This window comes from Macrotis lagotis, chromosome 1, assembly GCF_037893015.1.
Source record: "Macrotis lagotis isolate mMagLag1 chromosome 1, bilby.v1.9.chrom.fasta, whole genome shotgun sequence".
Taxonomy (NCBI): Eukaryota; Metazoa; Chordata; class Mammalia; order Peramelemorphia; family Peramelidae; genus Macrotis; species Macrotis lagotis.
Window position 1 is genome coordinate 227890975 of NC_133658.1, and position 25586 is coordinate 227916560.

General features: G+C 35.8%; 2 protein-coding genes across 11 annotated transcripts in view; one reads left to right on the forward strand and one right to left on the reverse strand.

Moving 5' to 3' along the window:
- The window catches only part of HEATR5B (HEAT repeat containing 5B), a 136307-nt gene extending 120157 nt beyond the window's left edge, over positions 1-16150 (reverse strand). The window contains exons 1-6 of one of the 4 annotated variants that reach the window (XM_074209702.1): positions 16040-16150; positions 13261-13322; positions 10529-10693; positions 10101-10312; positions 6431-6539; positions 4858-5007 (exon numbers count right to left, since the gene is read on the reverse strand). In XM_074209702.1, the coding sequence (XP_074065803.1) occupies positions 4858-5007; positions 6431-6539; positions 10101-10312; positions 10529-10654 (597 nt within the window). In that variant the 5' untranslated portion in view covers positions 10655-10693; positions 13261-13322; positions 16040-16150. Of the gene's footprint in view, positions 1-4857; positions 5008-6430; positions 6540-10100; positions 10313-10528; positions 10694-13260; positions 13323-14008; positions 14168-16034 lie in introns of those variants that run through there. The other 3 variants (XM_074209701.1, XM_074209703.1, XM_074209704.1) reach the window with 3 other exon arrangements.
- A 66-nt stretch (positions 16151-16216) lies between these two features.
- The window catches only part of GPATCH11 (G-patch domain containing 11), a 33998-nt gene continuing 24628 nt past the window's right edge, over positions 16217-25586 (forward strand). The window contains exons 1-3 of one of the 7 annotated variants that reach the window (XM_074209710.1): positions 16217-16345; positions 16873-16973; positions 20153-20231. In XM_074209710.1, the coding sequence (XP_074065811.1) occupies positions 20185-20231 (47 nt within the window). In that variant the 5' untranslated portion in view covers positions 16217-16345; positions 16873-16973; positions 20153-20184. Of the gene's footprint in view, positions 16346-16872; positions 16974-18441; positions 18569-20151; positions 20232-21904; positions 21969-25586 lie in introns of those variants that run through there. The other 6 variants (XM_074209705.1, XM_074209711.1, XM_074209706.1 and 3 more) reach the window with 6 other exon arrangements.

A 25586-nucleotide genomic window follows, 5' to 3' on the forward strand; every position in this document is an offset into this window, starting at 1 on the left:
AATTGGAAATCAAGTAAATGTCCTTCAATTGAGGAATGGCTTAGCAAACTGTGGTATATGTATGTCATGGAACACTATTGTTCTATTAGAAACAAGGAGGGACAGGAATTCAGGGAAGCCTGTTGGGATTTGCATGAACTGATGCTGAGTGAGATGAGCAGAACCAGAAAAACACTGTACACCCTATCAGCAACATGGGGGTGATGTTCAACCTTTATGGACTTGCTTGTTCCATCAGTACAACAACCAGGGACAATTTTGGGCTGTCTGCAATGGAGAATACCATCTGTATCCAGATAAAGAGCCATGGAGTTTGAACAAATTTCAAGGAGTATACCCTTTAATTTAGGAAAAAAACAGATATCTTATTGTCTGATCTTGTTATCTCTTATACTTTTTGTTTCTTCCTTAAGGATGTGATTTCTCTCTCATCATACTCAATTTGGATCAATGTACAACATGGAAACAAAATAAAGACTGACAGATTGCTTTCCATGGGGGAGGGGGGTGGAGGGATGGAAGTAAGATTGGGAGAAAAATTGTAAAACTCAAAACTCAAATAAAATCTTTAAAAAAAAATAGATCATGGAAGAGGCAGCTGGGTGGTGCAGAGAATAGTGCACCAATCCTGGAGTAAGGAGTATCTGAGTTCAAATGTGGCCTCAGATCCTTAATAATTACCTAGCTGTGTGACCTTGGGCAAGTCACTTAACCCCACTACCATGCAAAAAAAAATACATCATGGAAAGATAATTTAAGATTTATTGGACTACCATTTTCTTTATTTGTCTTGCTTTTTTTTGATGATGTGGCTAAATGAAAATGTTTTCATGATTTAACACATATAACTAATACATTGCTTACCTTCTCAATAACAGGGAGTGAAGGAATTTGGAACTCTGTGTATTTTAAAAATGTTTCAATGATTTACTTTTTTTTTCTGCATTACTATTAAATGTAGAATACACCTTTCTCCTCAAACTTTCCCTTGCCCTATTTCTCTTGTAACAAATAAATATAGTTAAGCAAAATCAACAGTGTTTTTTTTTTCTGCACCTTGGGTCCATCACCTCTATGTCAGGAGGTGGGGAACATGTTTCATCAAGGGTCCTCTGGACATGTGATTGTTTATCACTGTGATCAGTTCTTTAGTCTTTTAAAGTTGCTTTTTCTTTACAATATTATCCATATATATATACGTATGTATATTATATTCATTTCACTCCTCATTGGTTTGTATTTATAGGAATTCTCTAAAATGATGATTTTTTTTCTTTTTTAACCCATTGGGGTCTTTCTAGGTATCCCCCCCCCTTTCTAATAGTAATGCTAAATTAAATCGTTCTCTGGACCTCTTCATCCCCCCCCAACCATTCATATAGTATGTGGTAGTCAATTTAAAGTGTAAATAATAGTAAGATTGCATATGGGGGAAACAAAGAAGTTACTATGAGAGCAGACACAGAAGCCTCATGCACACTTCTCTCATGAATTAAGAGAACAGAAAAGCCATTTGCAACTGCCTCAAAAGGAGGTTACACCCTGAAACTGTACTAAATTAGGAGATGTCAGCTAAACTCCATGCAACAGCACTTGCTTTCACTAACTGTTTTCAGTCTATAAGGTCCCAGCAAACTCCACTTATGTCCAACCAAACTAGGATAAAATGTTATATAAATAAGGGAATCCTAAAGTGATGCTGATTAACTTTGAGACAAATGTTGACATGATGAAGTAAGCCTAAGGTTGTATAGTCAAGATTTAGCCAGTCCCTCATCTGTAAAACACTTTAATAATGGAACTCTAAATCCCTGCCTCTCAAGCCTTGCTCTACCTATTGCCAGTCCCCCAAATCTGATTTGCAGTTATATACATGACTGTTTGTTCCCGTCTGCTTTGTACTTTACTTCAGTTGTATTTATCTCTCTTTCTTGTGTTTCTGTTGTTTGACAAGTTTGCAAGTCAAATAATCTACTCTCACCTGGGTTTTTCTTCTTAACTTTTGTTTTATTTTTCTAGGAAGGTCTCAAAAGCCTCTTTCATCAATCCTTGTTTCTTCCCCATGGGCAATTGCACTTAGATTTATAGAATTATAGGTCATTTTGGGTTGCAACTTGAGATAATTTGCTTTTCAAAATACATTGTCATCGGGGCAGCTAGGTGGTGCAGTGGATAGAGCACCAGCCCGGGAGTCAGGAGTACCTGAGTTCAAATCCGGCTTCAGACACTTAACAATTACCTAGCCGTGTGGCCTTGGGCAAGCCACTTAACTCCACTGCCTTGCAAAAATTAAAAAAAAATATTGTCATCCCCCTCTATTTCTTAGTTCCTTGTCATTTTTGCTGATTCCCTAGGAGTTTCCAAATATATTATATCATATAGCAAAGAAATCATTCATTGCTTTAAGTAAAACTTTTCTTGTCATATAAAAGGAATATGAGAGTGCTTTTTTGTCAGCTTTTGAGAATATTTTGTGTAATATCAGCAATACTTGTTCTTTAAAAGTTTGAAAGAATTCTCCTGTGAAATTCATCAGGATCAGAAGTTTTTTCCTTTGATAATTTCTTTACAGTGAAATCTATATCCACCCTCTTTTAAACTTCCTTATTACTATCAAAGGCAGCACCATTCTTCTAATCATCCAGATTTATAACCTCAGTATCATCTTGATCTTCTCACTTACTCTCACCCACATAGTCATTCAGTTGCCAAATTGAGCTGCTTCTGTCTCCTCAGAATATCTCATGTAACTCTCTGACCACTCACACAGAAATCACCCCCTTTTAGGCCTTCATCATCTCTCTTCTAATATACTCCCATAAAATTCTAATTGGTCTCCATGATTCAATTCTCTCCCTTTTCCAATTCAATTTCTTCCTAGTTACCAAGTTGATATTATTTAAAATATTGTTCTGGGGGCAGCTAGGTGGCATAATGGATAGAGCACCGGCCCTGAAGTCAGGAGTAGCTGAGTTCAAATCAGGCCTCAGTCACTTAATAGTTACCTAGTTGTGTGGCCTTGGGCAAGCCACTTAACCTCATTGGCCTGGCAAAAACCTAAAAAATATTGTTCTGAACATTTCACTTTTGTACTAAAGAAACTAGCCTCTTCTTGTCTCGGAATAAGATGAAAACACTATTGTTCATCTCTTAAACCTTAACAGGCGGTCTTCAATTTAACTTTCTAAGTTTAATGCACATTATTCTCTTTCACGTTACATTCCAACTAAAGAGGGCTACTTGCAGCTCTTTGTATAGGACACAACTTTTCCTGTCTCTATATTTCTGCACAAGTAGTTCTTCCTCCAGGAATACATGCCTTCTTTATCTTCTTAGCTTTTTTCACAGCTCATCTCATGTATTATTTTCTACAGAAAATCTATTCTGCTCCACAAAACGGCTAATACATTTTCATCCTCCAGAAATTACTTGGCATTTATTTTGCATTTATTTTGTATTTACTTTTCTAAAAGGAATATTTTTTTAATTTTGTCTCTCCTTTGTCTAGCATAGTGTCTGAAAAAAATCTTTAAAAATGTCTTTAATTAATGATTTTATTTTTTAAAAAAATTTATTTGATTATAGTTATCACTACTCCTTTCCCTCTCAGAGTATGCTACATTTAAATGATAGCTATGTTCCTAAAAATCTAATTAAGTCAAGCTTTTCTATGTTAAATCTTGTTTTTCCATTAACTTAACATCATCATTTCAAAGATGTTTAATCTTCATTAATGATTTAGCTTTACTTTCTCAATCTTTTTTCACTTTGTTTCTCTGGAAATATATAATAATAATATATAAAATATCTAAATATACTGGGTACACATTTTAATCCTATACAGAATTGTACTGGATAAGAATATAATGGTATAAATTTGGAATTCTGCATTTTAAAATGTTAAGATATAATTTTTCAATATTGTCAGTACATCTTAGTGCTGGGCACCCTGAAAGTGCTCACTTATTTTTTGATTGGTTATTCCTTTAAAGTAGGGAAGAAGAACTTCCAGCCTGCTGGTTGTATTGGTCTGGTGATGCCAAGTCAACCACAGGTATACCTCGAAACTCAATAAATCTAGCAGCTTTTGAGGGGGTGGATTAATTAAATGTTTGACCCAATATAGTTCTTGAATGATGTTATAAATATCCAAATGGCCCTTGGCAGCCCCTGCTTTAAAGTGTGAGAGTAACTAAATATGTGATTTAGAGATAGAGGTCAAAAAGTTCTAATCTGCACAAATTTATATGCAATGATTATTGCAAAAATACTCTTAAAATGTTATATTAAACTAACTCCCTTTAAATACTAATTTTCTATTTAATCTACAAAGTACTTTTCAGGCTCATCTAAAAATTAAATCCATTGTAACCTTACTTCAGGGAATAAGGCGATAAGAACATAAAGATCAATGCAAGGGCACAAGTTATTCAAGCACACTTTTATATTTCCAAGGGAAAGACATTCCACTTTTACAAGATGAATGAGAAATACTTATAAAAGAACTAAAATTAATTTAATTTTTCAAGAGGCTTCTTATTCTTAAAACTCAATTTTATGCATGAAATAAACCAACTTAAAATATTTTAACTTTTCCAGTCTCACATTTAACACCTTAAGAAAATAAGTATAAATTACTTTGACTATAAACAAAATAATAAGCATAATGTAAAAATATTAAAAAGCAAGGTCTACAAAACATTGAGAAGATTCCTGATGGATAATTTATGGATATTTATGGATAATGAATGGAGAAGAACAAAAATCACACTGGATAAGACATTAATGAACTGAGCATGGAAGCGGAAATTCCCAAAATTAATAAGATAATCAAATTGAAGTCAATGAAGTACTCACTTTAGCAACTGCACACCTAACAGCCATAGATCTGTCACTTAGTAGAGATCTTGCATTCTTATAAATATCACGGTGACAGGAAGCTGCTGCACCACCCAGACCATTCAGGACTTTTTGTAAACTCATTAATATTTCACTTCGGCCTTGAGACTGTGTATGTGCATAAAAAAAACAAAAATTAAAACCCAATAAACAAATTCTTAAATTAAGCAAGAACATCACACCAATCCATTACCACTGCTTCTAAATATACCTCTAGATCAGTATTTCCCAAAAAAGATGATCATAAACCCTTATGAGTTTGATTTCTATTGTTGGCTACTACAAACTCCAGTCTAGCATTATGAAGAAACAAAATATTTTAAGAATGGAAGGAGAAAGGATAAAGAATTTCGGGAGCAAAAAGGAGGAAAATTGAGTCTTTTTTTTAGGTTTTCACAAGGCTATGGGGTTAAGTGGCTTGCCCAAGGCCACACGGCTAGGTAAGTATTAAGTGTCTGAGGCCGGATTTGAACTCAGACACTCCTGACTCCAGGGCTGGTGCTCTATCCACTCCACCACCTAACTGCCCCAAATTGAGTCTATTTTAATGACGTATAAAAAAAATGTTGCAGATAAATATTCTTGCTATATAACTTTATGTTTATTATCTTAGATTTTTAAAATGCCATTAGAAGGAACATTTTTCAGAATTACTATTAAGCAGAACTGACTTTAGAAAGCATAGTTCTAGCTTTTAAACAATGATTATTCAGAAAGGCCTTGAAAGTTGACAACAATAATTTAGCATTAATAAAATAGGTCTTAACTGCAAAATAGGATGAAATTAAATCAAATAATTGACTCAAGTTTTCTATTTAATCCACAAAGTACTTTTCAGGCTCATCTAAAAATGAAATCCATTGTAACCTTACTTCAGGGAATAAGGCAATAAGAACATAAAGATCAATTCAAAGGCACAAGTTATTCAGGTATACTTTTATATTTCCAAGGGAAACACATTCCACTTTTACAAGATGAATGAGAAATACTTAAGACAGACCAATGAAGAACACCTAATAAGATCTACAAAGCTCTTATAGAATATCTTATAATTTGTCACAAAGAGGTATGCTTTTACCCCAGATTATTGGTAGGCATCATGGTTGATTACAACAGGTAACAGAAAAGGGGTATTATCTAAGGTCCCTTAGAAAATTATGGGTTTCCCTTCATGTAGTCACCAGTTTGCACAAGTTTTCTCATTAGGACAGGACTTTATGGTATGGGTATTGCATATGACAAAAAAAGATGTAAGATTCCACAAGGATTCATAGCTCCACAAAATTAGTGGAATATATTCCTTCACATGAAACAAGGATCTTTCCTCCTATTCATATTAAATTTTAAGCAACAGAGCATTTTCAGGAAACTTTCTATTGCTCTGAAAGCTAATTATGAATTGCACCTCACTAAACAGCTAAGTTCTGTAGTTACACAGATATAGGGTAAATGATTATCTATTTAAGTCAGATTAATTCTTCTTACAAACAAAACATATATACACAAATATGTAACTTGTTCTGTAACTTACCTCTGCACTTTTCAGAGACTTCAAAAGATTGTTAACTGTTTCTGGAAATGCACTTCCTAACATCCTCCCCATTTTTTCATAAAATGCCCCAACACATGCTACTGCAGCCCTATAAGAAGTGATATTCTACCTTTAAAACCATTTCAATTGCCCAACATTCAAGTAAACAGGACAACTTCATACAGTTTTATTAAATAAAGTTCTTATCTTTCAAATCAATTTGGATTGTTCCAAGCCTAGACCCACTTTAATAAGCATTTAATTACCATGGCAATTATCATTACTAAAACTCAACTTTTCAAAAATATGCTTGATTTAGCAAGCAATGAAAATTGCATTACATCTCTGATCAATAAATGTCAAATGGCAAACATTAATTAAGGGTCTCCTATGTATGTACTTTTTATGTGCTTATTATGGAATAGAGGCAGAGATCAGATAACTATTCATACTCTCATGGTACTGGAGGAATTTTATAACGCATGAATAATGCATTATAGTAAATGAAAAATGTTCTGATTGTTATGCAAAGCTTCAGGAGGAAGACACTAGCAGATAAAAAGAATCCTATTGCTACACCAAGAATTTTTTTTTTAGGTTTTTGCAAGGCAATGGGGTTAAGTGGCTTGCCCAAGGCCACATGACTAGGTAATTTTTAAGTGTCTGAGACCAGATTTGAACCCAGGTACTCCTGACTCCAGGGCCAGTGCTTTATCCTCGAAATCTTAAGTGCACAGCAGTTGTTGAAAAAACTCTACCCTGAGATATAAAGGCATATATGTATGTGTGTGTGTGTGTGTGTGTGTATATAGTCCTGGAGTTCACCAGATGCACCTGAATGCCTATTAACTTACCTTTTTCAAAAGTCCCCAGATTCATATGTATCTCAGTGAAAGAAGGAAAGTATAATGCATGACTAAGGACTTTAAAGCTTAGATAGGAAATTGAAGAACTTAGCAACTCAGAAAATATTTTGATTTCTTCTTTCATAAATCATCCTGACTTTAAAAGGGTCATGATGCAAAAAAAATTTGGCTATATTATTTTACATGGATAATATTTAAGAGCAGAATTTGGATTACTGCACCATGACATAAAATATTTAAAAACAAATTCTTAGCTAGGTGAAGAATATAAATGTGAAAGTCAGGGAAGACTTTAATTGACCAGAGATTCAGTGTAGATAAAGCATCTGTATTATGTGGCAAAAAATTGGCATTGATGTAAGCTACAGGATGATTTGAAAGTCTCTCTCTTCAAGTGTCCCTTTATCTGGAAAAAAATATAATTCCACTGAAATGATCATTTCATAAATTTTTTGATTCATTTTGCTCTTAATTCCATATCTCAGATATAGCAAGCAATGATGGGAATTTTTAGATTCAATCTTGATCAAACAAGAGTAATTTTTTGACAAAATGGAAAGTTAATCTAAATCTAAAGTTAATCACAGAATGTTAGTATTAAAATTAACTTTAGATATTCCAATTCTCTAATTTTACATATGCCAAAAACTAGGCCCTAAGAAATTAAGAGAATTGTCTAGAGTAGTAAAGATAATAAGTACCAAGCCCATGATCCAAACACAGGATTTTTAATAAGTCCAGTGTTCTAGTTAACACTCAATTTTAGGTAAAACTAAAAAAACAAAGGAAAGATGCCTTGTCAGTATAAATATTCTGGAGTATATTATACATTACCAATGTTCACTTAAATACAAGGAGTAGCATCAACTATTCCATCAGAGATGTATATGATGGGAAGAGTCTTACTTTAGTAAGAAAAACAATATGTCAAATGCATCCACACTAGAGATCCATCTATGTCCATCTTTGCCTTCTGGAAAGGCAGTGAGGATTTGTTGTTGCTGATTATAGAATCAGGAAGACTAAAGTCTAAAATTCAATTAAATTAAGTAAATATTGAATGCTTTCTGCTGTTATACTATATCTTGGCTGAGATAAAGTTTAGATAAGATATCTATCTTACTCTCATGAAACTTACAGTTTTATGAAATGATTACACACACATATACACACAAGATACACACACAAATATAAAATTGTAATATACAGATTATAAATGTGCAAAACATTGATATGAGGAGTAAAAGGGATGCTCATTGGTGAAAAATAGATCAAGACTGAAGAAAGAAAAAAGTGAATAAGCTCAAAAAAGAAAAATCTTTTGAACCTGAAAAAAGAACAAAGAGATCATAGCCTCAAATATGTAAAGTAACAGTAAGGAAACAGGATGAATTGCATCCTGCTTTGACCATAGAAGTACTATAAAGAATCATTAAGAAATCAGAGGGGGAAAAAAAAATCACAGAGAATGAGAAAAAAATCTTCAGACTTCAGATGGGAAAATGTCTAATAATCAAAAAAGGGTGCAAAGATGGATTTTTCTAAGTTATCAAATAATAAAAAATTATGTCAATTTTCAGATAAATTCTAGACTGTATTTCTAAGCAGATGATTTGTAAGCATTTAGAAAAGCAAAACATGGGATCACTGAGGGAAAAAAAAGTGTGCCACACTTGAAAATTGGGGGGGGGGGGGAGGTAAGGGATTACCAGTAAAGTAGAAAGAGAATGACGACAAAGCTTATCTAAATTTCTTCAGAGGATTTGATATATATAGATATAGATATACATATAGATATACATATACATATACATATACAGATAGATACATATATATAGATATAGATATTCTTGTACAGAAGGAGAAATATAGGCTCAAAGATTCTAAAAATAGATTTGCAACAAGTTGAAAATAATACCCAAATATTAACAGTCAAACGATATTTATATGGAAAACTATCCTAGGTACAATGACAAAAGTTGTCATTGGTTATGTCAAATTCTTCAATTTTATCAAAGAAATACATAAATAAAAAAGGCAAGTTTACCATAAGACAAATAACACAAGGATGGAAAGAATAAGTAGTTGTGTGGCAGAATCATGATTCAAAATTTATCTCAGTAGGTTGAAACTAGTAAGACAAAATTTAATAGAAAGGAAATGCAACTTGGCAACACTTCATATGTAAAACTACAGGCCTATTGTACAATGATTGGGGAACGACTATATACAGTATAGTATATACTAATATAATGGAACATTACTGTGTCAAAAATAACAAATATGAATGACATAGCTTTTATGAAATAATACACTGTGAAGTAGAAAAATATTCACATTGACAAACACATGTAATATGACAAAAACAATACATTATGAATGACAAAAAATTAAAATTACATTACAAAAAATGACAGCTCAAATAAGTTGTCATTGTTAAAGTTCATTTTTGTCTTATTAAAATGCAAAAAATTTAATTTTTGTTCTCTGACATTTCATTTCTCACCCTGGCTTGTCTGTTTGTATTTTTTCACATTTTTATTAAATTTGCAATGAAAACTGATTTTTAAATTGTATTGACATAATGTTAAATACTTGCTAGAGCAAACTTATTTGAGATGTACTGTATACCATTTGGATCATGAGAAGTAATTACTCTTACTACATTCTAAACAAGTTAAACCATTTAGAGCGATCCTTAATCTAGAATATAACTGACACTAGGAAATAAATGAAATCATATTATGATAAAAAAAGAAAAGACTATTTATTCTGCATTTGCTCATATCAAAATAAGTACTTACAGTTTGGTTGGCAAATAGGCTGCAGTATCATCTTTATTTTTGATAATATCATTACACTTATCAAGAGTTTGAAAAACAGTGAAAGTATCTCCAATGCTATAAAGAGCTGCAAGATTTTTAGCTAATAATTTCCTTGTTGGAGGACCAGGAGAACTACTTATTAATCCAGTGAGTTGTTCAACAAGCTTTTTCTGTTTTTCCTTCACATCAGTCTGTCACAAAAAAAGCAAACATCAATTTTTAGTTGCACATAAAATCTATTTTTACCATTTTAAAAACTATCATTGAAAATCTAAACAATCACAGAAATACACAATGTCACACAATAACCATCAACAAAAACTGTCAGCTTCTGTTAACTGAGCTTATTTTCTATTTTTTCTAAAATAATTCTTCCTTTCTGGGTCATGCAAATGGAAAAACCATACCTTGTTAGCAGCTACCAGGACTTTATCAAGAAATCGCAACCACTCAAAGATAAAGACAGGTCTCTTTGCTTCAGTAATTTGAGCCAAAGCTTCTTCATTTAGCAGTAAACTATGGGCCAACTCCATTATTGGTTAAATTCTTGAATCACGATGTGTGTGCCTCACCTAATAGAACAGAAATCACGAAAGATTTCTTTTTCAATAAGCTTTTAATAAAAAGCTAAGTAAAGTTTAATCATTTAAAAAGAAGAAACAATTACCTTTCCACTTGGTAAGTGGACACAGAATATAACCAAAGAATTTGTAAAAGAATTGCAAACTAATAATAACTATATGAGAGAATGTTCCAAATCACAAATAAGAGAAATGCAGATGAAAACAACCCTGAGTTTTCACCTCATACCCAACAAATTAGAAAAAATTACAAATAAGGGAATAGTCAATGGTGAAGGGTTTATGTAAGACAGATATGATAATGCATTGGTAGAGCTGAAAACTGGCTGAACCATTCTGGTAAACAATATGGAATTATGCAAAGAAAGTGGCTAAAATATACACACAATTCAGAATCATGCAAAGAATATGATTAAAATATGCATACAACTTGAAACCATGCAAAAATTGAGTGGCTAAAATGTACATACATTTTCATACAGATATTTTGCTGCTTTGCATATAACCCAAGAATGTCAATGACAAGAACTATATACACCAAAATATTTATAGCATCATTTCTTATAGTGCGGAAGAATTACAAAAAGTTGATGTCTTTCAAATAAAGAACGGTTAAACAAATTGTGTACATGAATGCAGTAGAATATTATTAAGAAAAGATGACTATGATGACTGGGAAAACTTTTATAAACTAACTAAAGTAAGCCAAACCAGCCAGTTTTCAGCTCTACCAATGCATTATCATATCTGTCTTACATAAACCCTTCACCATTGACTATTCCCTTATTTGTAATTTTTTCTAATTTGTTGGGTATGAGGTGAAAACTCAGGGTTGTTTTCATCTGCATTTCTCTTATTTGTGATTTGGAACATTCTCTCATATAGTTTACATATATTTGTGATTTGGAACATTCTCTCATATAGTTGTTTTATATATATATATATGTATATATGTATATATATATATATACATATATACATATATATATAAAACTACAAAAATTCAATGGAAAGAATAAGAAAACAATTAACTGAATACTACAAAATTATAATGAGCAAATTTGACCCAAAGAAGAAATTTGAGAAAGGACTTCATTTCATTTCATTATAGTCACAGGGGACTATGACTGTGGAATGATGCATACAATGTCAAACTTTTTAAATATCTTGCTTAGATTTGATGAATGTTCTTTGCTCTCCTTTTTATTCTTTATTATAAAGTATTGTTCTTTGAGTGGGATGGAAGGAGGGAATGCTGAGAAATATAGATGATAGAAAAACAAATATATCAATAAATGCCTATTTTATATAAAGAAACAAATCCTAAAATATGGAAGGGACTTTTGACAAATATCTTTGATAAATAAAATTATTTTTAAAAACCATATCCCAGAACATACAGTTTTAACAGACAAGGATTTATATAACAATTTAACAAATTCAACAATTTTACAAACATTATTTAAATGCCCAAGTGCAAGGCACTGTGCTAGAAGTCTATGTATCAAAAACAAAAGACAACACAGTGCTTGCCTTCAAGAGACATGTAATGCATAAAATGATAAGTATGACACCTGTTAGAATGCCATGCAGAGTAGGAAATCTAGACAAAGAAAAAAATTGAAATTTGAAAAATTTGAAGAGGGAGAACACACTTTCAACTGTTAAGAGCAGAAAAGACTTCACAGAAAACAGTGGTACCTGATGCATGAGTCAAAACTTGAAGGATTCTGAGAGGCAGAAATGAAGAGGGAACCAATTTGACATACAAAGAACCACTTATGTGAATATGGGGAAGTAGATGTAATGCTGAGTAAACAGCTCATAATCTAAATATGACTAGAATGTTGAGTACATGAAGGAAAGTAATGTGAAATAAAGCTGAAAAGGTAGATTGAAGCCAGACTCTGCAAAGAGGGACAGGTGAAAAATGTTTGGATTAATTTATCCAAGAAAAATAAAGAACCAATAGAAGTTTTTGAACAGGGCAATGGGATAGTGGTATGACCACGGACATGGGGAACCATTTCTGACTAAAGTGTTTGAATTGTATCACATATCTTTGATTTACTAATCTTAAAACTTTGGAGAGACAAACAAAAGAGAGAAGTTGATTTTATGGTATGGCTCAAAACAAGAAATATTATTTGATGATGCTCATGAAAAGCATTTGCAAAAACACTAGCATAAAAATGACTATGGTTTATGTGCTAACTCCTCTTGCAGAGGAATGATGTAATGAAGAAATCCTACAAAGAGCTGAATTAAATCAAAATTATTTTGGTATTTAGTGACTTCAATGCCAAATGAGCATGGAGGGGAGCAGGGTACCACTACATTTTTTTTGCACTCCCAGTGAAGGTGACTTCTAGAGACCAGCAATGTGGAGCCAATTCTGATCCTAGAGCAGATGTGGAGACAGGAACCACAGTGAACCACAATGGTCTATGTGCCAAGACTATCAGCTATTGCAAATTCTATTGGAATGAGGAGCAAGAAGGGAGACTGACTTCTCATTTCTTTTCCTGGTTTATATAGTCTATGACCCTGAAATATACCTTTTCTTATTCCTTTCCATGGAGTTTCTGTGGTTGGAGAACACTACCTCATATTTGAAGATCTGAAAAGACAAAGCAGGAGGAGTTTGGGGAAATGGTTGAAGGAAGCGGCTACATACTGTTTAGAATTTATGCTATCATAGTATGCTATGGCTTTGAAACCATACCTGCAGGGAGTCATGTAAAGCTAGGAGAGTCCAGAAGTTCATCAGTCTTGTACAGACTGTCGTCTGTGTACTCTGCATTCCAACCAACAGATCTTTCATTTCCTGCTATACAACAATCTATTTCCTGTTTCCAAGTCTTTGCTCAGTCTGTCCCCTATGCCTGGAATAATCTTCATTCCCTTCACATCGAAAAAGCCTTAGTTTCTTCAAGGTTCAGTTTAAGTACCATCTCCTTTCTTGATTTCCCCTTTCAACTGCTAGTGCATCCCCAAGCTACATTTCCATTGTAACCCCTCCCCATTCCACTTTGTCTTATATTTCCAGTACTTGGCACATAGAAGGTTCTTAATAAATGTTTGTGAACTGATGGACTGATTGACAGTGTTAATCTGTTAGAAAGTATGGTTGAGGAGTAAGGAACCTGAGAAAGCAAAGGCTTGTTGACTCTCTAGAAACTTCATACCTGTACATCATGAATACACTCTAGTTAAAACTGAGAAGGCCTGGACATGGAGAGCAAGAAATAACATCACAAAAAAATGAATTGATTATATTTTAACATACAGGCAATGACTCCTTACTGATATGGGAGTCATTCCTCAATCAGCTGTCTGTGTACCATCAGACCACCAACTTGTTAGAGCAAAGAAGGCTGGAAGAATAAACATGAGAAAAAGATATGGCAAAAATTAAAACAAACTCCAACTGATTTATTTAACAAGTTACTGATACCAAAGGACTAAAACAAAATACAAAGCATGTAGGGGAGTACATATTTTTGTTTTATAGAAATTGTAATATCCTTATTAATTTTCACCATGCCTATCTGCAAGGCTGTGATAATGAACAATGGAATGATTTTGTCTAGGTTAAGATGACCCAGTAATAGTTTAAAAATGTGTGTACCAGAGTCCTAATATTACACGCATATTATTATCTCAAAATTTTACCAAGTTGGTCAATGTTTGTGATGTCAACTTGCTGAAAGAACATCATTAAAAAGCAAAGGCTGGGGGCGGCTAGGTGGTGCAGTGGATAGAGCACCGGCCCTGGAGTCAGGAATACCTGGGTTCAATCCCGTCTCAGACACTTAATAATTACCTAGCCTGTGGCCTTGGGCAAGCCACTTAATTCCATTGCCTTGCCAAAAAAACCTAAAAAAAAAGCAAAGACCCCATGAAAACACTTCAATATTTTTATGAAGTGTCAAATGTTGACTTAAACGCTAAAAGAACAAAGCTTTTTATGATCTTGTTTACTAATGTTTACTATAATCTCTCACTTTTTAAAATCCTAGAAAGTTTTTGATAAAGTAACATTATCATTCTCCTGTAACAATTTCTATTTGTACAAAGTGTCTAAAAAGAATTACATTCTACAACAAAGAACCCCTAATAGTAATGATACATTTGCATACCTTGTTATGCACTTTCACCCATAACACCTCTTTTGGCGATAGATAGTATAGTTAATGACCAGAAAAACTGTAGTAATTCACCTTCAGAGATTTAGTAACCATGACTTTGGGCAAGTCGCTTAAACCTCTCAGTCTCAGTTTCCTCTTTTGTAAAATGAATATAATAATAATAGCACCTATGTCACTAGGCTGATCTGAAGATCAAACAAGACATATTAAAATGCTTTGTAAACCAAAGAGCATTATGTAAATTTTAGCTGTTATTAATAGAGGCAGAAGAAGTCACTCTCACTCAAAAAATATGGACACTAAATGGTGTAGTGGATTGCGTGAAGAATCAAGAGAAATTTGGATTTGAATTGCACTTCTGGCACAACAGAGATGGAGACAGGAACCTAACAATAAAAAGAGGGGTATTCATATTAGCTACCTCACCTGTTGGTTGAGAGCATCAATTGATCAAAAAGGATTTATTAGGGGAGGCTAGGTGGTGCAGTGGATACGACCCTGGAGTCAGGAGTAGCTGAGTTCAATCCTACCTCAGACACTTAATAATGACCTAGCTGTGCGGCCTTGGGCAAGCCACTTAACCCCATTGCCTTGCAAAAACTTTTTTAAAAAAAGGATTTATTAAGTGACAGCTAAGTGTAGGCAAAGAACTAGTCTGAATCTATGAAAACAAAGAATCAAAAAAGGAGTTTATATTCTACTTAGAGGAGAGGGCTTGAGAAATAAAGCCAAAAGAAAAGCTAGATTAAAGAGATGCCGGCTATGCAAAAAGGAGCAAATCGTCATCATTACTGAGCACGGACTGAAGTCGGATCTTTCTTCGCCCTACGCTTGGAGTCTCTTCGCTCCAGGCAGGCCCCAGGGAGGGCTGGGAGCAAGGCAGAGGCGGGTGCCCCCGGCCCTGCGGATGCTGCGATTGCGATGTCCCCCACAGGGAAGGAAGCCCCCAGACTAATCCCCAAAGCTGGGGCCGGGGGAGCGCGCGGGGGGGAGGAGTGCCGGGGCCGGGGCCGGCAGCCGCGGGGCTGTGGGGGGAGGGGAGCCGCCCGCCCCGGGCCCCCCGCCAGGGCCGGCGAAGCCTCAGCCCGAGGCCCCAACTTGGGGGCCGATCCCGACCGCTCTGGGGAGAGCGGCAGCAGTGGCGGCCGAGGGGGCTGGAAGGAAAAGGGGGCGAGGACGACCTCACCTTTAGTGGGAGCCGCTTCCTCGCCGGCTAGCCGGTCCGGGGAACGCAGCCGTCTTCGGGGAAGAAGCGGCAAAAGCGGCCGCTGCAGGCAGAGCGGCCCCGCCGGAGTGACCCGGAAGCGCCGCCCTGGAAGCAGGAAGCGGCGGGAGCCGCAGGGGCCGCGGACACACGCCGCGCAAGCGCACTGCGAGCCTGGGGCCGGCTGCCGCCATGCCGGTCGCGGGGCCGTAGGCGTAGCGGGCGCGCGCCCCTCCGGTCGGTGTGCGGGAAGTCTCCGCGCCCGGGGGTCGGGAGCTGGCGGGAAGAGTAAGAGGGGACGGGAAGGGAAAGGAGGCGCCGGGAGGACGCGGCCACAGGAGGAGGGGCAACGGGGAGGAAGCCGAGGGGCAAGAAGGCAGGGAAGGCGGGGAGGAGGGAGGACCGGGCCAAAGAGGCGGAGGGGCCGGGGGCCCGGAGACGGGGAGATGGGACCGCCCGGGAGCAGGGGACGGGGAGGCACCGGCCCTGCAGGCCGGAGGACCTGAGTTCCAACCCGGCCTCAGGCACGTAATACCCAGCCGTGCGGCCTTGGCCAAGCCGCTTAACCCCATTGCCTTGCGAAAACTAAAATAAAAAAATAAAACAAGGGAAGGGAAGGTGAGAGGATCCAGATAAGACAGAGGAGGAAGAGGGGAGGGCAAGGATGATAGAAGAGGAAGGACGGAAAGGAAGGGCCTGGTGATAGTTTGTGCAGTGGGGAAGGGGGCTAACGAGAGGGAGCCTGGCTCAGTTGACTCGTCAGCTTCTGAGTAGGGTATGGAACTTTTCAATTTTCCCTAATCTTCTAATTTTAGGCCAAATGAAACTAGTGTCTCACCCCCGTCTAGGACGTCTTTAGCACTCATTCATTCTACATTCAGGCAACAGTTGTGGTTACCCTGTACAGAATGTTATGGTAGGTATTAAGGGGAGGTACAAAAGTTAAATAAGAGCCTTCACCCTTTTATTGCTTGCTACTGTCTCACAGAGGAGCAAATACAAATAACTATGATACAAAAATTACATAAAAGGGGACGAAACAGGTATTTATCAAGATCTGTGGGGCATCATTTTTACTGAAGGTAGGCATCAAGGAAGACTTCATGGAGGAAACAGTATTTCAGGAAAAAAAGACAAGACATTGATTTGAGTTGGGCATTCAAGGATAGAATGGATTTCATCCGGCAGAGGTGGGACTGAAGGGTATTCCTTATGTACAAAATGGCATGAACCAGATGTAGTGCAGCAAGTCCAGACTGACTAAAACATGGCCCAGAAATGTTTAAAGATAAGACCAAGGAGATAGAATGGCATGTGGTTCTGGATAACTGAAACAGTTCTCACTGTAGGAGGAGGAGGCAACTAGGTGATTCAGTGAATAGAACATTGATCTTAGGGTCAGAAGGATGGGAGTTCAAATCCAGCCTCAGATACTTGACACTTATTAGCTATGTGACCTTGGGCAAGTCACTTAACTGGTTATCTCACATCCAGGGCCATCTCCAGTCATCTTGGTTCATGTCTGACCACTGGACTCAGATGGCTCTGGAGGAGAAAGTCAGGCTGGTGACTTAGTACAGCACCCCCCGATTCAAATCCAATTCATGTACTTGTCATGGCATTTCCTCCCTGATGTCATGGTCTCTGAGAACAAGGTTAATAAGAAGTCATTGAAAGATTTGGAGCATGGGGCGGCTAGGTGGCACAGTGCATAAAGCACCGGCCCTGGAGTCAGGAGTACCTGGGTTCAAATCCAGTCTCAGACACTTAATAATTACCTAGCTGTGTGGCCTTGGGCAAGCCACCTAACTCCATTTGCCTTGCAAAAAAAAAGAAAGAAAGATTTGGAGCAGAGAAATACTTAGGTCAGATTTGTGTTTATAGATGATTAGTCATGAAGGTGTGTGAAGAATCGATTGGTGGAAAGAAAATGGATTTCAGAAAACTTGTTAGGATATTATAATGGTCCATCCAGGTCAGAAAGATAACCTGGACCAAGGTAGTAATAGTGATAATAATCCTACTCATGATACATGGAAATGCATTTACAAAGTACTTTTCTCACAGTCTTTGAGGTACATAAGAGAGATAGGAACATAGTTGTCAGATTTCAGACTATCAAAAAGATAGAGAGGAGAAAATGAAAGCCCTAGCTTCATGCTTGGCTTGAGGTGAATGGCAGTCTCACTGACAAGGATTGGGGGGGAAAGAAATGTTCAACTTTAAGTATTTTGAGTTGAGGTGTTAGTTATTAATATAGGTAAAAAATACTCTAAAAATACTTTAATGTACCCATCCCAGGACAGATCAGGACTGGATTAATGGATTGAAGAATCAAATTTAGAGATTATTGTTGAAATCATGAAAATGAATATGATTTCCAGGGGAGAGAACTAAGAAGAGCACTGAGAACAGACCCTTAGAGAGTTGGAAAAGGAAAAAAGAGTCAACAAAAGAAAATATCAGAAAACTAAGAAAATTCATTTACTGCTTCAGGAAGTTCATAGAGAGGTAAAGAAAATGAGGCCTAAGAAAATGTCACTGGATTTAATACAAAGTAGGCACTTGATAAATTTTGGTTTGGTTAATTGATGGATCAAGAAGTAGGTAGGAACCTTCGAAAAAGTAGTGTTAGTACAGTGGAGGAAATGTGAGCCAGATTGCAAGAAGTTGTGAATAGTGAAATAGTAGAATTATTAAAAATAGATAGAATTGAAGGGATATGGAAAAGAATTTTTAAGATTAGGAAGATCTGCACATAAATTCAAGACAGATATTAATCAAAGAGAGGAAGAATAAATATGAAAAAGATGTTTGCTTGGAGGTTGGTCCTATAAGAAACAAGCAAAGTGGAACAGCTAGTTCTCACAGTAGATAGAAAGCTGGCCCTAGAGTCAGGAAGACCTGGGTTCAAATTCAGCCTCAAACACTTAATAATTGCCTAACTGTGTGCCCTTGGGTAAGTCACTTAATCTCATTGCCTTGCCAAAACAAAACAATAAAAAAAGAAACAAGCAAAGAGAATATATGAATTAGTCATAATAAAGAATAGGGACTCTTCATCTTTTGAAATCAGATGGAAGAGGAATAGTTTTGAAGTAATGGAAAAGAGAGGAAAATGATCCAAAATGAGAGCATTACATGAGCAAAAGTAATGACTTTTAAGGGATATATTGAGTAAATTAGCTTGGCTAAAGAGAAGATAAATGGGAGATTAGGTAGGGAGCCAATGAGTAACTTCTTTCTCATTCTTATTGTATTTAGGTGCTGAGCAGTTAAACATTTTTTTGTAATTAGAACAAATGTTCTTTTGACACGTATTTCAGTTCTCTGTCTTTTTAACACTAGAGCCTTTTGACTTTAGAAAAGAATTCAATATTTCAAGAATCTACAAATTGGTTAGTATAGCCACTCCCTCTAAAATGCATATTGTAGTCTCTTTCTAATTTAGTAGATGGCCCTCTAAAAAATGCCTTGCTTCTGTTGCTGTGCTGGTAATGAATCTTTCCAAGCATGTCTAAGCTGAGTCTCAGAAAGCAGACATGTCTCCATCCTTAGAACTGATAGAATTTATTCCTTAGTAGGAGAGCTTTCTAAAGCACAGGGACAAATCCTAACCATGAAGAGGCATTAAGAAATTTTCATTGGTTTTTAGAAACTACTAATAGGAAGTAAAGTTTCTAATTCTGACCTCTACTATTTTGTATTTTCATTTTAATCCCCTCTACCTAGCATAGTGCCCTTAGACATAGTAGATACTCAATGTTTTTTTCAGTTGGCTTCATAACAGTGGTTTATAAAATTATTTTGTCTATTACCCATTTTTCAAAAGTCTCCATGAGCTACTTTACTCTCACTTTTTTGCCATATTTTAATGTAGATTCAAATAAGAAGTGGGAATATGCCTTTTTAAATTAATATTTTGAGATGATTTCTATCAGTGAACATTATTTTTGAAAGACACTGACACTGTGAAATTGACTATACCATAAATATTCATAGGGCCCAAATTTTCTTTGTTAACTTAAGTACAGGTTTATTTCAGTTTCTGAAAAAGAACTGAAAAGTAATTACAAGTTTAACTCCTTTTTGTAGCTAAAGTTGCCAAATCAGAGTTGAAGGTGAACATGGCAGATGAAGAGGACTATATGTCTGATTCCTTCATTAATGTGAAGTAAGTAAATATATACCTCATCTATTCATTTTATATATTACAATAATGGATGATTCACAAGAAAAAAGAAAAGAAAACCAAAAAGGAAGACAATAATATTATAAGATTTTAACCTGGAAGTTTGTTTAGAATCCACAAAGTCTCATACTCTTATTTATTCATTCATTCATTCATTTATTTATTTAAACAGTTACATGCAAAGATAGTTTAGTAGTAGTTGAAGTCCAAAGAAGGGAAGTAATTTTCTCAAGTATTTTTTCTTTCTTTTTGTTTTTGTTTTTTGTTTTTTGACAAGACAGTGGGGTTAAGTGGCTTGCTCAAGGTCACGCAGCTCAGTAATTATTCAGAGTTTGAGGCCAAATTTGAACTCAGGTCCTCCTAACTCCAGAGTCGCTGCTCTATGCACTATGCTACCTAGCTGCCTTTTCCCCAAGTATTTAAGAGCTATGATTTAAACTCATCATTCTCTTAAAGTCTCAGAGTAAGAAAGATCCTACATCTATCCATTGCATCTCACACCTGAACAGGAACCTCCTTTGCAGCACCTGTACAAATGGTAATCTCTCCTTTGTTTGAAAACCTTCCACATCTAGTTTGGGGCAGCTCTAATTCTTTTTTTCCTTTTCTTTAAGAAAGTTGTTTATTTTTAACACTTTTAACAATTTTGAGTTCCAAATTCTCTCCCTTCCTCTATGCCTCCCCCACAATGAGAAGACATACCCATTATGCATGTGAAATCATCAAAACATATTTGCATATTAGGCATGTCACTAAAAAAAGCAAGAAAAATAAAGGGAGAAAATTTATATTCCAATAGTCAATCATCATTATAATATTGATGTTAATGTATACAATGGTCTGGTTCTAATCACTTCAATTTCCAACAATTCATATAGGTCTTCCCAGGTTTTTCTGAAACTCTTCCCCACATCATTTCTTGTGGAACATCGGTGTTTCATCACAAAGATATACACCACAATTTCTTTAGCTATTCACCAGTTAATTCTTTGCCACCACAAAAAAAAATTAACTATGAATAATTTTTGTACATATAGACCCTTTTCCTTTTTCTTTGAGCTCTTTGGGGTGCACTGGATGTGTTGGATACACAGATTTACAACCCATTAGAGATAGTTGCAGATTTTTCTCCAGAATGGTTAGACCACTTCACAACTTTACCAAGAATTTATTATTGTAAGTAACTATTTTCCCACATCCCCTTCAGCATTTGTCATTTCTGACTTATCAATAGTGATTTAGAGCCTTTTTTATATGACCATAGATAGTTTTGATTTCTTCTTCTGAACACTGCCTAGTCTTACCCCTTGACCATTTATCAATTGGGGAATGGCTTGAATTTTTATATATTTGACTCAGTTCCCCATATGTTTGAGAAATGATGCCTTTATTTTTTAATAGTACTTATTTTTTCCAATTATATATAAAGACAATTTTGAATTCATTTTTTAAAAATTATTTACAGTTGCAAATTTTCTCCTGCCTTTACTTAAGATGGTAATCAATTTGATATAGCTTCTATATGCAATTTAAAACATATTGCCATATTAGTGATATTGTGAAAGAAGAAACAGATTTAAAAAAACACGAAAAAATAATGTGAAAATATGCTTTGATTTGCATTCAGACTTCATCAGTTCTTTTTTTTTTTTTAGGTTTTTTTGGAGGGTTTTGCAAGGCAAATGGAGTTAAGTAGCTTGCCCAAGGCCATACAGCTAGGTAATTATTAAGTGTCTGAGACCGGATTTGAACCCAGGCACTCCTGACTCCAGGGCTGGTGCCGCCCCTTCATCAGTTCTTTCATTGAATGTGGATAGAATTTTTCATCACGAATCCTTTAGAATTGTCTTGGATCATTGTATTGCTGAGAAAAACTAAGTCATTAATAGTTGATCATCCTACAATGTTGCTATACAAAATGACAAACAGGCAGATTTCAGAAAAACCTAGAAAGACTTACATGAACTGGTGCAGAGTGAAGGGAACTATTGTAAATTTCATTGGCATAAGGAGCAGGAGGAGAGATTGATTTCTAGCACTTCTTTTCCTTGTTTATAGTCCATGACACTTCCTTATTCATATAAGTCTTTCTTGATTTTTTTGAAATCTCCCTGTCATTACTTATAGCACAATGGTATTCCATTACAATATGCCAAAACTTGTTCAGCCATTTTCCAGTTAATGGGAATCCCCTCAGTTTCTAATTCTTTGCCACTACAAAAAGCTGCTATAATTATTTTTATATTTCTCCATTTTTAAAAAATATCTTTGGGATACAGACATAGTAGTGACATTGCTGGATCAAAGGGACATTTTGATTGCCCACTGGACATAGTTTCAAATTGTTCTCCAAAATTGTTGGATCAGTTTACAATTCTACCAACAGTGCATTAGTATTCCAATTTTCCTACATCTCCTCCAACAATTGTGCTTTAATTTTTTTTTGATATTCATCATCTTTGGTACCTTTTATCAAAATATAATTTTCTTGATGTCTGAATACAGACTGAAGCATACTATTTCTTCCTTTCATTTTTTTTGTTGGAATCTTTTTTTTTTTGCAAGGCAATGGGGTTAAGTGGCTTGCCCAAGGCCACACAGCTAGGTCATTATTAAGTGTCTGAGGCCGGATTTGAACACAGGTACTCCTGCCTCCAGGGCCGGTTCTCTATCCATTGCACCACCTAGCCGCCCTGTTGAAATCTTCTTGTACAAAATGACTAATATGGAATTGTTTTGCATGATTGCACAAATGTGATGTTCTTGATTGAACTGCTTGCCATCTCAGAAAAGGAGGGGGCAAGGAAGGGAGAGAGTGATAGAATTTGAAACTCAAAACTTTTTTTAAAAATGTAAATAATTTTTACATTGTAAATAACACAATGACATAAATAAATGTAAATAATTTTAACATGTATTTGGGGAAAAATAAAATATTTTTTTAAATGTAGTTTCCTAAAATAATTTAAAAATTTTAAAAATAAAAAAATGTAGTTTCCTAGGGGCGGCTAGGTGGAGCAGTGAATAGAGCACTGGCCCTGGAGGCAGGAGTACCTGAGTTCAAATCCGACCTCAGACACTTAATAATGACCTAGCTGTGTGGCCTTGGACAAGCCACTTAACCTCATTGCCTTGGGGAAAAAAAAATGTAGTTTCCTTGATTCCCTCTTTTAATTAGATCTGTTTTTACTTTTGTTTTGACTAAGATCATGATTGCTACCCTACCTTTTTTACTGCAGTGTAAAATTAATTATTTTAACACTGTCCATATGTCTTTATATTTCAAATCTGTCTCTTGTAAAAACAAATTGATTTCTAATTTCTAATTCATTCTGCTATCTACTTCTGGTTTTTTTGGGTGAGTTCCTCTATTTGCATTCACAGTGAATTTCCCTCCATTCCATTTTCTTCTCTTTATTCTTCTCTCTTTTTATCCAATCTCTCCTCAAAAATCTGTTTTCCTTCTTGTTGATTAATCACTTTCATCACTACCATCATCACCTTTTCTCCTTTCCCTTTATCTTCCCACTTTCCTGTTGGGTAAGATAAATTTCTATACTCAACAAGGGTGTGTGTGTGTGTGTGTGTATTGTTTTTCTCTCTAAACCAATTCTTATGTGAGGTTCAAGTTTTCATCCCCCCCCAGTTTTCCCCATCCACTGTAAAAACTTCCCCTTTCCAGTAGGGGTGGCTAGGTTGCACAGTGGATAGAGCACCGGCCCTGGAGTCAGGAGTACCTGGGTTCAAATCCGACCTCAGACAATAATTACCTAGCTGTGTGGCCTTGGGCAAGCCACTTAGTCCCATTGCCTTGAAAAATCTCAAAAAAAAAACCTTCCCCTTTCTTTTAATCTTTTTTTTTAATTTAAGGCAATGGGGTTAAGTGACTTGTCCAAGGTCACACAGCTAGGTAACTATTAAGTGTTTGAGGTCAGATTTGAATCAGGTCCTCCTGACTCCAGGGCCAGTGCTCTACCCAATGCGCCACCTAGCTGCCCCAAAACTTCTTATTTTTGGTAAGATAACTTTCCCCATTCCCTTCCAATGCATCCCTCTTTCTTCTCTCTTCATTTTTTTTTAGATCATTCTAATGTAATCTACTCACACCCATGCCTTTTGCTTATGTAGATTCCTAATTACTCTAAAAATGATAAAGTTCTTTGAAATTACAGGAATCATCTTCCCATATAAGAATGTAAACTACCGTTTTGTGTCTCATGATTTTTCTTTTGTGCTTGCTTCTTTATGCTTGAGTCTTGTGTTCTATTCAACTTTGGTCTTATCAGGAATGCTTGAAAGTCTTTTCATTAAATATCTTTTTTTTTCCCTGAAGGATTACACTCATTTATGCTAGATAGGTTATTCTTAGTTGTAATCCTAATTCTTTTGCATTTCAGAATATTATATTCTGAGACCATCATTCCTTTAACATGAAATTTTCTAATCTTCTGATTGAATATCACACTTTTAATTGTTTCTTTCTGGATGCTTATATTTTTCTCCTGGACCTAGGATCTCAAGAATTTGGGGTCAGTTCTAATTCACAAAAAGTTTTGTATGTTTTTTAAATTTGGGGGGAGAGATGGGGCAGCTAGGTGGCACAGTGGATAGAGCACCGGCCCTGGAGTCAGGAGTACCTGAGTTCAAATTTGGCTTCAGACACTTAATAATTACCTAGCTGTGTGGCCTTGGCTTAAGCCCATTTGCCTTGCAAAAACCTAAAAAAAAAATGGTGGGGGGGGCAGGCAATTGAAGTTAAGAGGTCAAACATCTATTGCTTTTGTTTCTTTTAATAACCACCCTAAATCTGCCTCAGTACAATTTTCATCCATTCTGTTGTCTTCTAGAACCAAAGAAGTACTTTAATCCCCTTGCCTCATGATACCCTTTCATATATTTTATATTTAATTGATTTAGATGTAGAAGGGACTATAGGCTTTATCTAGTCAATGTCCTTCCTAATATGTGGAGCCTAAAATTGAAGATAGTTTATTAGACAAGGAAACATGAAAGATGCCAGTTTTAAGGGGTTTTTAAAAATAAATTTTAATGTATACTCTTGTTTTTAGCTCACACTCATGTCTAGCCAAACTCCTGCCCTTCAACTGAACCTACTCTTGTACCAAAGAAAACCATTTAAGCAAAAAATCCTGGAGCAGCTAGGTGGCACAGTCACTAAAGCACCAGTCCTGGAGTCAGGAGAACCTGAGTTCAAATCCAGCCTCAGACACTTAATAATTCCCTAGCTGTGTGACCTTGGGCAAGTCACTTAACCCCATTGCCTTAAATAAAAAAAATTTTTAAAAGAACCCTTCTAATCTCTATCTCTAGTTCTCT